Here is a 15,264-nt window from a genome sequence, read left to right as displayed (position 1 = left end):
TGTTTATTGTATGTCGAGTTCTTAAAATAAATAAATACAAAGCCACCCTGCTGAGCGGAGAAGGGAGCAGGAAGAAACAGGGGAGGGTGGAGAAACTTTGTTCTCAAAGTTTAATTTACAAGAACAAACCTTGGAGCATGATGTATTAACTTCATGTTGTTTGCTTTTGTCACATTGTGTATGTAAAGATGGCAAAACGCCTGGCCCCTCTCCAGCACAGACCACCCAGAGAGCCGGAGCAGAGCTACTGGCCGTACACACCCAAGTTCAAAGGTTCATGGGAGAACTCACCAATTTAATCAGTTATTAGCTGTCTTTCCTGTAAGCAGATTGGATGCAACAACACCACTGACAAAAGGAATATCTTAACAGACTGGCTGTCTGGGACTGAAGAATTACAAAACCAATCTCCACCCCAACACTGAGGAAGTATGTGTGCGTGTGTGTGTCTATGTGTGTGCATGTGGTGAGAGAGAGAATGAGACAGAGGGGAGGGAAAAAGGGAGGAGGGAACCCAGGCACAGAGAAAGAGAAACATCACTCCATCTCTCTCACTCCACAGGAGCTGAACCAAGAGCAGGAAGATGTTTGATAACACACAGTACCCCTATAACTGTTTTAATTATGATGGGGATGACTATCCAACCTGTAGTTCTGATGAAGAGAAAAAATTCACCAGACCAGCATACAGGTAAGGTTAAGTTTTCAAAGTCTTCCTTTCTCCAGAGAGATTGTCTGCACTGTCCGATAATGGGAATTCCCCCTTGGCTTTCTCTAAAAACCGGTACAGGTATCCTTCCAAGTAGTTTCCTCGAGGCACAGAGAACTGGGGGAGGAAGTTCTTTTTCCCCTTGAAATAAGTCTTTTTTCTTCCATCCCCGACTCCCCCTTCCCCTTCCCATTCCCACTCCTTCACTTTGGGGAAAGTGAAACTTCTGCCTTTAATGTCCTGGACTCCTTTGTATCATCAGATTTGAGCTGTCCCCTTCTGCACTTTTTAGGGATACTGAGGGAAATTAATCCAATTTGTAAGATGCTTATTAAGGAAATAAATGTGGATGTCCCCACAACGGAAGAAAGATGCACTGTGTGGGTTCATGAATAGGTCTGGGGAAAGATAACATCCGGTGTCCCTCTAACTAGCCAAGGTGATGAGCTCTCCAGCCCTGAAGTTATAGGAGGCAGTGGAGTGATGGAGTCCCACAGTCTGGTACATTTCACTGGAGCGTAATAGTTTAGGGAAACTTTCCTTGAGCAGTTTGAGATTTTGGTGTTTTTTTAAATCTAAGCACTGCCTGCTGAGTGAAAGGACAAACAGCCTGACTGGGTTTCAATTGTCTGTAAGTAATGCCTGTGTATCATGCTGTATGAATCAATGAGTCTTAAATAGGGATCTTGCTCTTAGACTAAAGCAAAAGGATTCTGAGCAGACTGGCTGATGTCTGTAAGAGCCATCTCAGGTCAAGGAGTGACACAACCAAAATGTAGGACAAGGAGGAATTTTATAATTTTATAAGAATCATATACACATCTATGTGTGAGTGAGTGTGGGAGACAGAGGTAGATCCTACTTATAAAATATATACATACAAGGCAATGGCATAACTCTGAGTTTTCCTTTTTCAGCTACATTGCCTTAATTGCAATGGCCATCCAGCAAAGTCCTTCAAACAAAGTGACCTTGTCTGGCATCTATGATTTTATAATGAAGAAATTTCCTTACTACAGATCAAATCAAAGAGCCTGGCAGAACTCCATCCGACATAACTTATCACTTAACAGTTGTTTTGTAAAGGTAAGATCATTAACTGTATATTTGCATACATGCTGTGCGCAACTGAAAATATCTGTATGTGGGGAATAGTCTCCCAAAGAAATGTTGGAAAGAGGGGAAGCCAAACAATTCAGCTCCAAATAATTGTAAATCTCTCTGCAGCCCACAAGCTGTCATTTGAAAAGGTATTGTGTGTGTTCCTTTCTGATTTATGTTAATATAAAGCAAATTGAAGAGGCTGGATTGTGCCTACCAGTAGTATAATGAAGGAGAAGAAGCTTAAATGGCTTGTCATGTATGTTTACACCATTTCTTGAATGTAAATGAACACAGATGTTAAGCAGCAGCATTTGTAACACATACAAACACTGAACTGCCTTTAAATGAATACAGGTTCCCAGAACAGAAGGGAATGAGAAGGGGAAAGGAAACTATTGGAGCTTTGCATCTGGATGTGAATCAATGCTGGATCTTTTTGAAAATGGGAATTACAGGCGGAGACGGAGAAGAAGGAACATGAAAAGGGAACACAAAGAGCAGAGACCAAGTGGAGGAAAAGATCCTTCCTCCCCTGAATCGTCTTCCATGGATTCTGGTTTATACAGCATCTCCTGTCATAAAAGTAAATGCGAGCCAGCCGAATCTGGACCCAAACTCTTGGAGCCTCCTGGGTTCTTTCCAAACAACACCTCCAACAGACAGAGCCTAAACAACGTCTCCCTAGGAAAATCTGACTCTGAAATTAAATTTAGCATTGATTACATTCTTTCAGCCCCAGACCCTTTGCCTGTTCTGAGATCTCAGTATCATATGCAAGATAATAAATACCAATTACTGGAGTCTCAAAAAATTAATCTCCCATTCTGGACAATGTGATATTATTCATACCTGGTAACAAATTCTGTGATACAGTCTATACAACAGCCTGGTATCACTGAGTATCATCAGTTGGCCATCTTTTTCCACAGTAGTACTCAGAAAGAGTGAAGAGTAACTTGATCAGCCAGCTGATATGCTATTTATACCACAAGAACTTAGTTTTCTGAGGTTAGAATCTAATATCTAACTAACAACACAGTTGATGACCTTGATATCTTATGAAACTGCAGTTTTATTTTCTAAAATATCACTGACACCAGCTTGCTTTGTATGGATGTTCCTTTCTTCCTTAAATCAATCTACTTTCAGTTTGCTTCTGTCACATTGTACTTTGTAAAAGACCAGGGAGATGTGACTTCACTTACACTGGTGTAAATTAGGATTAACTCCACTAAATAGGCCAGATCTTCTGCTGTTGTAAATCCAGTGTGGTTCCATTGATTTATATCAACTGAGAATCTAGTGGGTTTTTTCTTAAATTGGGTCAAGAAAACAATTTAGCCCATCCTATTTAGCTACATTTAGTATTATGGCTCGGACTATTTGGGTAGTATATAGCATAGGTCAGTCACCATGCTATTTGACAAATATGCTTATTCATTGCACGATTATGGAATTTTTGTTGCAAATCAGGGTATAAGTGCATAGCCAGTGGAAGTGAAATAGTATTCCAATTAATTCCATGAAAGTTATTGCAGGGCTGCTGAACTCTGGTAAACTCTGATGGCTGATATTACAGACACTGACAGACTCACAATATCTATGGTTAAAACAATTTTTCCTCAGATGTAAGAAACCCCTTGCATATATTTTACTTAGTAAGCATAAATGAAGGATCGGCCCTGCAAGAAACTGTATTCACTGACAAAATGTGGGAAAAAGTAAGGTCCCCCTACCTGCTTTGAGACAAGCTGTACATTTTTATTAAGTGGATTTTTATTGATTCTTCCTGCAAGCAATCACCAAAGTGGTACTTGATACAATTTCAGCAAAACTGGTGAGATTTATAATGTAGAGACATTGACATTAGGATCATGAGCTCCATTTAAAATTATTGTAGCTTGATTACCCTATACACTATAGATGGATATTTTTAATAAAAAATTACAATTATGTACAATGATAATTTTTTTTCAAGCTCATTTTGCACAATTGTTTTCCATTCCCTAACGATGGATTCCACAGAATGCTTATTTGTGGCATGGCTTGACTTAACCTTGCAAATAAACAAACAAAAAGCGCAGGATACTAGTTGGTGTAATAGGCAATTATATAAAGAACAAAATTCTGTCTTTGTAACATAAATTCAAGGTAAACAAAGGTAGCTGAGATGATAAGATGATAAGCAAAATTGTGCAAAAGGTATGCTCAGGCATGACTTGAATTTTTATCCAGAAGCTTTGACATTTCACTAAGTTATTTTACATTGTTGCTAATATATACTGTACATTTATACTATATATTCTTATATATTGTTATTGAGAAAGGGAGCAATATCACTGCACTTATATGTTGTAAAAATGCATGATGTATGTCTTCTTGGTGTTAAAAATATTGCCATCTACCTACAGCTTACCAGCAGCAGTATTTGTTACAAATTGGAAATAAATTCTTATTTGTTTTCAACAATATAAAACTTGAAACCCTTAGGCATTTTTATAACTTAGCTAAATACTTTTTTAAACAAGAAAGTGGCGAACCATGTAGAAGTTGCATCACAGCATGCCTTCCAAAGTTTCAAAGAATCCTTCTTTTTGGCCAAACTCTGCCTTCAGATGGGAGCTTGTCAGTCTCATTGAATCAATGAATATTCTGTGTAGTCATCTGAAGACCGAGTCATCTCTTCTTTACACTGATGTAAAAAACAGAATAAAGCCAATGGACATGGATTCACATCACTGTAAGAGAGAACAGAATTTGCTCCTTAACATATTATATAGGTGTGCCAGGGCATGTCAGTACTTAGTATCTCTATCTATATATGCACTCAGTTGTGTGTGTGTGTGTGTATGTGTGCCCCTCTATGTTTATACATACATTTATGTATTACCGCTTTATATGCAAAACTGTTTTTCTTACTAGTTTTAAACAGGGCGACAATGCTGTTTAGTTTATAGTTACAGTAAATCTATACAGTATATTTGAAATATATTTTTCTGCTGCTAAATGTACAAATATGCTTCTTACTATGTATTCTTTGTTGGTGACATTTTGAACAAAAGTTAACTAAATTGCAGCAAAGGTTGATACTGAGCCCAATCCTGGCTCTTACTAAATACAATGGGATATTTGCCATTGCTTTCAATGGAGGCAGGACTGGACGTATGGAGTAACATTTGGATAAATGTGTTAGAAAATGCAGAGGAGGGAAATATAAATGTAAAGATTTACATCAGAGAGCTAAAGCCATTCACAGTACGCTGAATTTATATTCGCAAATAGCCCTTTCCTTTGCACCCAGTAAAATGCCTGCTAAGAAAGACTGTTATATTTCCCTAACATACAATCAAAGAAATTTGTGTACAAATGTGTGTTAACATTTGTTTTGCAAAGGATATCAATCACATTTCTAAAAATGAATGGACATATTTCAATTTAACCAGAGTATTATATTCTGAGTACTTCAGAAAGGTTTCGAGCACTTAAAGTGAATGGCATTTAATATAGAACAACATAACAGGGGTGAGAGCTAGATGTGACCTTATTCAAATGTCGTAGCCATTACAAAGCCATTCTCGATGTAATTATAATTAAATACTTTATGCCTTTCTTGCAAATTCTCTGATCGATCATTGATATTAACATTAATATTGTATTAACCCCCGAGCAAATGTCTCCTACACAAGTGATACGGATCACCAGGTTTCCATTAACAAAGTTGTGAGCTATTGCCATATGCTAGTTGTGGATACATTTACGTAAATTACCTTTTCACAGGGAAAAAAAATGCCCCGTTATTTTCTGCACACACAGTCCAGTGCTATTGCTTCGGTTCTCCCACACCATCCTGTCAATGATGTACATTGACTCCTAGACTTTAAGGCCAGAAGGGACCGTCATGATCATCTAGTCTGACCACCTGCATATTGCAGGCCACAGGACCTCACCCACCCATTCCTGCAATAGACCCATAACCTCTGGTTGAGTTCTCAGATCATGATTTAAAGACTTCAAGTCACAGAGAATTCACTATTTACAAGAGTTTAAAGCTGCAAGTGACCGATGCCTCATGCAACAGAAGAAGGCAAAAAGATGGCAAGCCCCAACAAGTCAATGAATATACTCCAGTTTTAGCTCAGAGTAACCAAGAGCAGAATTAGGTACACAGGTTCATATTCTACATTGAAGCCATTGGGGGTGGAGTGCAGGGGCACAACATGTAAACGAGGGCAGTATGTAGCCCATAGTAATGAGCGCTATTCATAAAGGGATGAATTTTGATGGGACTCCTTGGGGAATGAGGGACTACTCAATGTGAGTAAGGGTATCCCCTTCTGGCTCTAAAAGAGCAGCCCTCGTTTATATGTATGTATACAGAGTCAGAATATTCATACAAGTCTGAAGATGATGCCCTAAACAGCTTCGAATTAGGAGACAAATAACTCTAGTTGGGCCCCACTAACTCATTCCATAGAAAGGGAGTTCCAAAAATCAAATAAAGGCAGTATACAAGGAGCAGCTGGGGTTTGGTGCATGCTGAGTCTCGATTCTCACCTTCCCTTCATCCTATTGTATTGTGTTTTGTTGGGTGGACTTAGTGTATCACATCTGTTAAACACACCTCAAGTCAGTCTTCACACTGGCGATCTGGCTGGGAACTTTAGCGACATGTGATCAAACGAGCGTCTGTAGCAGCAGTTCTCAAACTGTGGGTCACGACCCCATTTTAATGGTGTTGCCAGGACTGGCTTAGACTTGTTGGGGCCTGGGGCTGAAGCTCTTGGGCCCCCTGCCCAGAGCAGTGGGGCTCAGGCTTTGCCCCACCCCCAGGGGTGGCGGGACTCGGGCAGGCTCAGGCTTCAGTCCCCCCTCCTGGGGTCGTGTGGTAATTTTGGTTGCCAGAAGTGGGGCGCGGTGCAATGAAGTTTGGGAACCCCTGGTCCGTACGATCCCCAGCAGCTGAATGGCAGCCTGTCTCATTCTCTGTACCATAATCTACCCGTGGAGAATTCCATTGTTGGATGGGATGCAGGTCCTGCACCTACATCTCACTTCCTCGCTCCTGGCATAGGGGGCATGTTATGAGAGGAGATGTTCAGCTATTAATTAGAAAAGGTGCTGGAACTAGAGGTGCTGAGGGTGCTACTGCACCCCCTGGCTTGAAGTGGTTTCTATTATATACAGGGTTTACAGTTTGATTCAATGGCTCTCAGAACCCCCACTATAAAAATTCTTCTAGCACTCTTGGAGGATGGACCTGCCTATATGGGCCAGCTGGCTTGTTTCCATCCAGAAGTTCGTGTTCCAAAAGGTCCTACATTTTATAGTTGTGACGGTCTTCTAAGCCCTGATACAAAGTACGGCACATTGTGTTACTATTGTGGAATGCATGCTGCAAAGGGAAAACAAGGAATGAGTTTATCTTTCAAATGAAGACCCTGGAATCTTTCAAGATAAACATTCTAAATTAGGAATCAAAACATGCCATGTTTCTCACCATAGCCGTGAAACTGAAAAGAAGCACTCACAGAATATTGTCAGCCATAATAGGGGACAGGGGATGTAACAGGCCCGACCAACGTTCCAATTGTTCGGAGCCATTTTGTGCGCACATTTTCACTGGAGAGCAGGAAAATGCACCGAGTGGGGCTGTGAATGACCTCTGGTCCCCATAGGGTGGACATTACTTTAAGTGTTCAGAAAAATTTTGGACTGGTAGGACTGAGTGATTTTATGTTGGTAAAGAAAAGAGGTAAAACCTACGTTCTTTCTTGGTCTAGGTTTACGCTATGCACAGAGTTCCTCTTCCTGCTTGGAGCAAGGATGGATATTAGTAATTAAGCAGCAACTAAGCTTCACTATATATCTGTATCACTCCTTTCATGACCACAGCAAGCAACTGCTCTGATTTCAAGTTCCCAGCAGTCTCTCAACTCCTCCCCTAACCCACTCAGATATTTTATTTGAACAAGGGCTTGGCCTGTGAATCAAACTCACTGCTTCTCCCGCCAAGCGGTACGTGGGTCCCTGGGTTTGGAATTTATATAGTTGCTAGAACAGGGGCACTGTGTAGACCAGGGAAAACACTAGAATTAAATTAACCTCCCACTTATACGATGTCTACACTACAAACTAGGGGTGTGATTTCCCCTGCTCATGTACACATACCTGGGCTAGCTCTCACTGAGTTAGCGGAGTATAAATAGCAGGGTAACTGTGGCAGTACATGTAGAAGCAGGAGAGACACAGCGGCCTGAAACCAGTGGCTATGTGCTTGCGTGGTTCATCCATTCCTCTGCTGCTGCTACCTATAGCTACCGTAGCTACACTGCAATTTATATGCCTGCTAGCTCATAGCTCGTTGAACTAGCATGAGTACGTGTACGTGAGCCGGGGAAATCACACCGCCAGCTTGTAATGTAGACGCAGCCTTAAACATGGAGGTTTCCAGTGCCCATCAGAAATTAGCCCCTAGCGTATTTGCAGTGGCTGTAGATCCCTTCTTAGGTTTCACATCTCTGCTATTTATTTTAATAACATTGCTTCATATATTTATCCCTTTGCCTCGGGGTGTTATATTGTGTAAATATCACATTAAAATAGGGCACCATTGTTCCTGTCCTCTCAATCCCACAATGGTGTTTTCTTAAGTGCAAGAAAGAAGAAACAACTCCCTTGATAAGCAATGGGTGGGAAGCCTTGAGTACACTAAATAGCTTGCCTGGCTGGTGCATTGAGCTATGTTTTCTATCTACTCTGTCTCTGTCTTCCCTAGACTGAGGAACATAGGAGCCACTGTCAAACCATGGGATGTAATTCAGGGCTACTTATGCAATAACATCATTCTGCACTATGTCATCTGGGAATGACTTTATTCATGAAATCCTGGCCCTGCTTTAGCAAATGGAGTTTTGACACTGAGTTCAGTGGAGCCAAGATTTCACCCTGTGTTGCCAGGACCAGTGATTTGCCAGATCAACAGGGGTATTTGGCTAACTGATGTATTTAAATATCTGCTGCAGTTATTTGGTGTTCAGACATCAGCACTTTTCTGCTCAAGACAACCTACAGTCTGATTCTACAGTCTTCAACTAAGGCAAAATGCACTGAAGTCAATGGGAATTGTGCCTAAGTAAGGAATGATGGAAAGACCTATTGGGCCATTCCATCCATTACCCTGCCGCTATAAGATTGTTCCCCAAGGGCCAAACCCTAGATCCAATACGCAGTCTGGGTAAATGGGCTGTGCACTGGGATGGTCCCCAAAAGCTATAGGGCAGAAATCTGCTACCAATACGATCTCATCCATGGGGCAGAGCTGCTGTAGCTTCTTTAGCTGCTCCCTCCACCCCGTCGCTCAGTGGTGGAGAGTCAGTCAATCATTGTAGTCATGAATCCAGGACCCCAAAGCCTCCTTATCCCATGAGAAAAGAAAGTGAAGCAAGATGTAGAAGTGTATGGAAAAGGAAGCAAGAAGTGGAAATAGTCTACCTGTACTGAAGATGGTATTTAAAGAATGAACCCAAACAGCTCTAAAGCAAAGCACTCATCCAGGGGAAGGACAGTGGGGGTTTACATGTATGCAGCTGTACCTGAACATGAGTGGAACAGTGCATCCCTTTTCTTAGCTGAAAAAGAATTTTGTTTCACCTCAGTGAATTTCTCCCAAACCAGGGGTCGGGTAGTAATAGGACCTGAGCACCCGCCATTCCCATTTTGCTCAGTGGGAAGCACAGGTGCTCAGCTCCTCTCCCAATCAAGCCTTATATTGTCTACATGGCAACGCACAAGTGATTTCATTACCATGTCCAACTTTTGAAGCATTTTTAGCTTGCAGAGCAAAATATACAAAAATGAACAATCATATTTTGTCATGATTATTACCTTTTTTCGTATTATCATAGCACCTAGAGGCCCAAGTCAGCGACAACGGCCACAGTACGCTTTCTACTGTACCAGCATGTCCCAAAAAGACAGTCTCTGCCCCAGAGATTGCAGTCTTGGAAAATCAATATTTTGCTTCTCTTCCCCTTTCTAAGTTCCATAGACACCAGTGTTGATCTCATCCTAAGCCCCGAGTATAAGGTTTGACCCAATATTAAAGAGGAGGAGATAGAAATAAAGTATTCTTATAGCAGGAGTCCTCAGGTGGCACTGTTAATTATTATTATCATTTTCTTTATTTTACTGGAGCACTTAGGATCTCTAGTCATGGACCAAAGCTAGGTGCTGTACAAACACAGACCAAAAAGACAGTCCTTGTCCCAATAATCCTATGTGTTCTTGTTCTTAGTGTGAAAGCGGTGTCCAGCCTTTGAACATATGCTGTGTGTTGTGCTCAGTTTGTGATCCAGGTTTTTTGGGAGAACTTGTGGTAAACAGTAAGAAATGTTGTTCTCTGCCTTGATCTCTCCAACCAGAGTCAAATCTTGGTGCAGAGTTGCTTCTTGGGAAGCAGACATTGGTGTTTGGTCTGAGATTCCTAAAATGGGGAGTGGCGGGGAGTCACCTGTGCGCTTTTTGTGACCACCTCTGTTCCCAGGCTGGTGTATATAATGTAAACAAAAGTCATACTGAATTACCCAAACAGCATCACAGATTTCTTCTGCATCAGGAAACAGACTTCAAGGACCCCAGATCATCTAAAGCTTGGCAGAGGGTACATTACCTTCTACTTTGTTTTGCTATTGATGAAATTACAGGTAAACAAACATTTGCAAAATGATACCTATTTACTATCTTTAACAAATATCAAGTGCATTGAAGGTAAATGATGGATACATGGTTTGGTTTGTTGTTCTAAGTACCCATTACCTTTGAACAAAATGAAAAGCCTCTTGTGTTGTGATACTGCAGACTATAAATGAGCAGCTCTCATATGCCTTTGTGCAATTATTTCTCTACCAGCTTTAGGCTACTTCAGACAAAATTTTAAAATAAAATGTGAACTCACTGAACTGAAACTGGTGGTATTAGATTTATAATAAACAAAGGTAGGTCACATAATCAGGTCATCAAAAGAAAGACTTTAAAATTCAAGCAGCAACATTTTAACCCGACGTAGTCCCTGATTCTGGTCGATGGGAATTTTGACATAGTCTTCAGTGGAAGCCTGATTATCCCAGGATGGTGCTCCAGGGCAGTCCAAGCATCCTGTTAACTATTATCTTTTCATCCTCCTCAGCTTCCAGGATCACAACTGCACCGAGTTCAGTCATTGGAACGATGCACCCAGCCATATTCACTGGAACGGAGTTGGTAAAGTGGGGGAGTTAAAGGGAGATAGCTCAGCTAGCAAAGAAATTTAATATGGCCCTGCCATGAAACCACTGCTTCTCGCTCCGAAGCTGGCAGTCAAGGAGAGGAGAGATTTGGGACCCGATTCAGAAAGGCACCTGTTTAATTTTAGGCATGTGCATAAGTCTATCCCTATTCAGGAACTTAAACACATGCTTAGGTGTTTGCTCCCCAAGGTAAGAACTTGAAGGGTTGGGGCTGTCTCCCTTCTGTGGCAGATTAACTCTTCCCCTGCATTCAGGAACCACCTTAGTTTCCAAGAAGGCCACAGATATTTTCTGCTCGCTCCTGTAGTACCTGTAGCTGCAGTTGTTATTCTTTTACCAAGTATTCATCTCAAAGGGCTTCACTGTATAGACATATGCATGTTCAGTTTAGTGCAGAGAAAGAGAATACAGTATTTTGAAAATGCATTCTTCTAAGGAGTATTCCTGTAAGTGAGTTTTGATATATTCTGTTATCTGGACGGGGGAGGAAGAGGGCACAAATGAAACTGATACTTCAGTCTCAAGTCTTGATTGCAATTACTAGTGAGAGTTTAAAGTTTTTCCAACTGTTTGGCTCACAAGACAAATGAATGTATAGCTACTGAAATTGATTATCAGGCTTCCTGTTTTCTTGGCCGTGATCTAGTAATATTGACATACTGTACAAGGAAATTGCAATCTGAACTACTAGTAGCAATAGCTAGAGGCAATTACAGGAGGAGTATCGCTGTTCATGGCACACAAGCTCCTTTATTAGGTTTAACCATATTACAATTATAACATATTCATGTAAGGGAACAGGAATAGGTATGTTTTCAAACAGCAGCAAACAACAAATTTGCTTCTGTCTCATCTCTGGAAAGGCTGAATGGATCATCAGATTGGGGGTCAGGACTCCTGCCTTCTGTTCCCAGCTCTACCTCTAAACTGCTGGGGTGACAGCACCATTCTGTGCCTCAGTTTCCCCATCTGTAAAATGGGGATAATGATACTGCACTCTTTTGCAAAGGGCATTGAGATCTATGGCTAGAAAGTATTATTATTATCTTCTGTTTTCTGCTGTTTACTATCACCCCTGCATCTCTGCTTTCCTCATCTCTGTGTTTGGGTCCTGCCTACCTGGTGAAAAGCCACCATGTCATTGGACCCAGGTCCAACACCATAGCATGTTTCAGTGTTGCTGTGTAGAGGGGTCTGAGCCATGCTTTAGTCGTGTTCTTGAATCATGTGATAGCTATGCAAAGGGCAAGGGCCAAGAATGTCTATCCTAAATAAAAAATTAGTCTCTAAAATACAATTTGGTCCTACCTACCTAGCAAGATTAATAGATTTTAAGCCAGAAGAGACAATTGTGATCATCTAACCTCTCATAACACAGGCCATAAGACCTCCCTGAATCAACTCCTGTTTCAAGTCCACTAGCTCTGGTTCACCTAGCACTAGAACTGTGTTTTAGCTGGGTCAAGGCAACTGTTTTTGTAACAAGGTCCTGCAACATGGTAGATTGTGCAGGGCAGATGGCACATTTATCTCCTGTTGTCTCGCTCTTCTTCCTCCCTATTTATTTCCTCTTTTTCTTCCTCATCTCTGTGTCTCCTTTTTGTCCTCTTACACTTTCTGTCAAACGAACTTCTCTCACCCACTGCTTCAGAGCAGTGTATCAGCCAACTAGCAATTGCTGAGTGGTATGTGGGAGCTTCTATGGAGGGGGCAATAAACAAAGGAGCCAGTTGTGGCTCCCTGATTCTGGGGCCAGTTTTAGCCCCATGCTGGCTGCCTTTGATGCAGGAGACGACATCTAGCAAGTACCGAGCCGGGATTTGCAGAAGAACAGTGCACTCAGGTCACAACCCTCCCTGCTCTAACACACTCTCTGCATTAGGGCTGCAGCTCTCTGCCCTTTGGGGTTGCTTCATTCACCAAGAGTGAAGCTGAAGGCAGGTCAAGTGGAACTTTACTAAGCCCCGTGCACTGCCCTGTCCATGCAGCTGAGTTGCTTCCAGCCTAATGTCCAGCATTCCTTATTCCACTGGTGTCCCTGCCAATAACAGCCCCTCCCGGGAACATGGTCCCTCTGATTCCAGTTCCACTGGTCATGATACGTCTTCCCTATTTTATAAACCTTTTCATATAAACGTTAAAAACAAATAATTGCTGCCCAGACCCCCACACTGTGTCATTTCTCTGTGGAGAAAGAAGTGGTTCAGGACTATTTAGAAAAGCTGGACGAGCACAAATCCATGGGGCCGGATATACTGCATCCGAGAGTGCTAAAGGAGTTGGCGGATGTGATTGCAGAGCCATTGGCCATTATCTTTGAAAACTCATGGCAATCCGGGGAAGTCCCGGACAACTGGAAAAAGGCTAATGTAGTGCTCATCTTTATAAAAGGGAAGAAGGAGGATCCTGGGAATTACAGGCCAGTCAGCCTCACCTCAGTCCCTGGAAATATCATGGAGCAGGTCCTCAAGGAATCAATTCTGAAGCACTTAGAGGAGAGGAAAGTGATCAGGAACAGTCAGCATGGATTCACCAAGGGCAAGTCATGCCTGACTAATCTAATTGCCTTCTATGACGAGATAACTGGCTCTGTGGATGAGGGGAAAGCAGTGGATGCATTGTTCCTTGACTATGAGAAGTATGGGCTGGATGAAGGGACTACAAGGTGGAGAGAAAGCTGGCTAGATTGTCGGGCTCAACGGGTAGTGATCAATGGCTCCATGTCTAGTTGGCAGCCGGTATCAAGTGGAGTGCCCCAACGGTCGGTGCTCAGGCCGGTTTTGTTCAATATCTTCATAAATGATCTTGAGGATGGTATGGATTGCACCCTCAGCAAGTTTGTAACACTAAACTGGGAGGAGAGGTAGATACGCTGGAGGGTAGGGATAGGATACAGAGGGACCTAGACAAATTAGAGGATTGGGCCAAAAGAAATCTGATGAGGTTCAACAAGGACAAGTGCAGAGTCCTGCACTTAGGACGGAAGAACCCCATGCACCGCTACAGACTATGGACCGAATGGCTCGGCAGCAGTTCTGCAGAAAAGGACCTAGGGGTTACAGTGGACGAGAAGCTGGATATGAGTCAACAGTGTGCCCTTGTTGCCAAGAAAGTCAATGGCATTTTGGGATGTATAGGTAGCGGCTTTGCCAGCAGATCGAGGGATGTGATAGTTCCCCTCTGTTCGACATTGGTGAGGCCTCATCTGGAGTACTGTGTCCAGTTTTGGGCCCCACACTACAAGAAGGATGAGGAAAAATTGGAAAACGTCCAGCGGAGGGCAACAAAAATGATTAGAGGACTGGAACACATGACTTATGAGGAGAGGCTGAGGGAACTGGGATTGTTTAGTCTGCGGAAGAGAAGAATGAGGGGGGATTTGATAGCTGCTTTCAACTACCTGAAAGGGGGTTCCAAAGAGGATGGATCTAGACTGTTCTCAGTGGTAGCAGATGACAGAACAAGGAGTAATGGTCTCAAGTTGCAGTGGGGGGGAGGTTTAGGCTGGATATTAGGAAAAACTTTTTCATTAGGAGGGTGGTGAAACACTGGAATGCGTTACCTAGGGAGGTGGTGGAATCTCCTTCCTTAGATATTTTTAAGGCCAGGCTTGACAAAGCCCTGGCTGGGATGATTTAGTTGGGGATTGATCCTGCTTTGAGCAGGGGGTTGGACTAGATGACCTCCTGTGGTCCCTTCCAACCCTGATATTCTATGATTCTATTCTATGATTCATTTCAACCACTGATTATGATACACAGATGATCCAGCTATCCAGGTTCCTATCCTTTTTGCACTCCAAGAGTGGCACAAAGGGGTTGGGATGGCAGTGGAGGTTCTGACCCCATGTCTCGAGTCCTCCTGTTAAGTATCTAGCAGCCTTTTGGGTCCCATATAGTAAATAACCATGATACTTTGGGACTGTTGTTATGCATTGTACAAAGTGGTTTTAAAAGGGCTTTATCAATGTAAGATGATCAGCTGATCAAAAACTGTATCAAGTCAAAGGAAGAAAAAGAGAGTTCACTACTCAGCCAGGCTGGAGAGCAAGTCAGCTGCCCAAAGGGGAGACGTTAATATAGGACATGCAGAATGAAGAACCTTCTTGCTTTTCCTGCCTTTGAACTGTTTTTATTCTTTCTTTCAGTGTTTCATTTTATTTTAAAG

General features: G+C 42.2%; 1 protein-coding gene across 1 annotated transcript; it reads left to right on the top strand.

The window, feature by feature from the left end:
- The first annotated feature begins 584 nt into the window (after positions 1 to 584).
- On the top strand, positions 585 to 2,650 carry FOXL3 (forkhead box L3). Its single transcript, XM_077829269.1, has 3 exons — positions 585 to 691; positions 1,627 to 1,795; positions 2,168 to 2,650. The coding sequence occupies exons 1-3, from the start codon at positions 585 to 587 to the stop codon at positions 2,648 to 2,650; spliced, it is 759 nt and encodes a 252-aa protein (XP_077685395.1).
- The last annotated feature ends 12,614 nt before the right edge of the window (positions 2,651 to 15,264 follow it).

The sequence above is a fragment of the Eretmochelys imbricata genome, chromosome 10 (assembly GCF_965152235.1).
Source record: "Eretmochelys imbricata isolate rEreImb1 chromosome 10, rEreImb1.hap1, whole genome shotgun sequence".
NCBI lineage: Eukaryota > Metazoa > Chordata > Testudines > Cheloniidae > Eretmochelys > Eretmochelys imbricata.
Note: the sequence above shows the minus strand (reverse complement) of the source record. Positions and strands in the feature narration are given on the sequence as shown.

What these genes read in the sequence shown, in the direction of transcription:
- FOXL3 (XM_077829269.1), top strand. Translation starts at nt 585, where the DNA reads ATGTTTGATAACACACAGTACCCCTATAACTGTTTTAATTATGATGGG. An exon ending in TTCACCAGACCAGCATACAG is followed by an intron (nt 692 to 1,626) that starts GTAAGGTTAAGT and finishes TTCCTTTTTCAG; the next exon opens with CTACATTGCCTTAATTGCAA. An exon ending in TTAACAGTTGTTTTGTAAAG is followed by an intron (nt 1,796 to 2,167) that starts GTAAGATCATTA and finishes AAATGAATACAG; the next exon opens with GTTCCCAGAACAGAAGGGAA.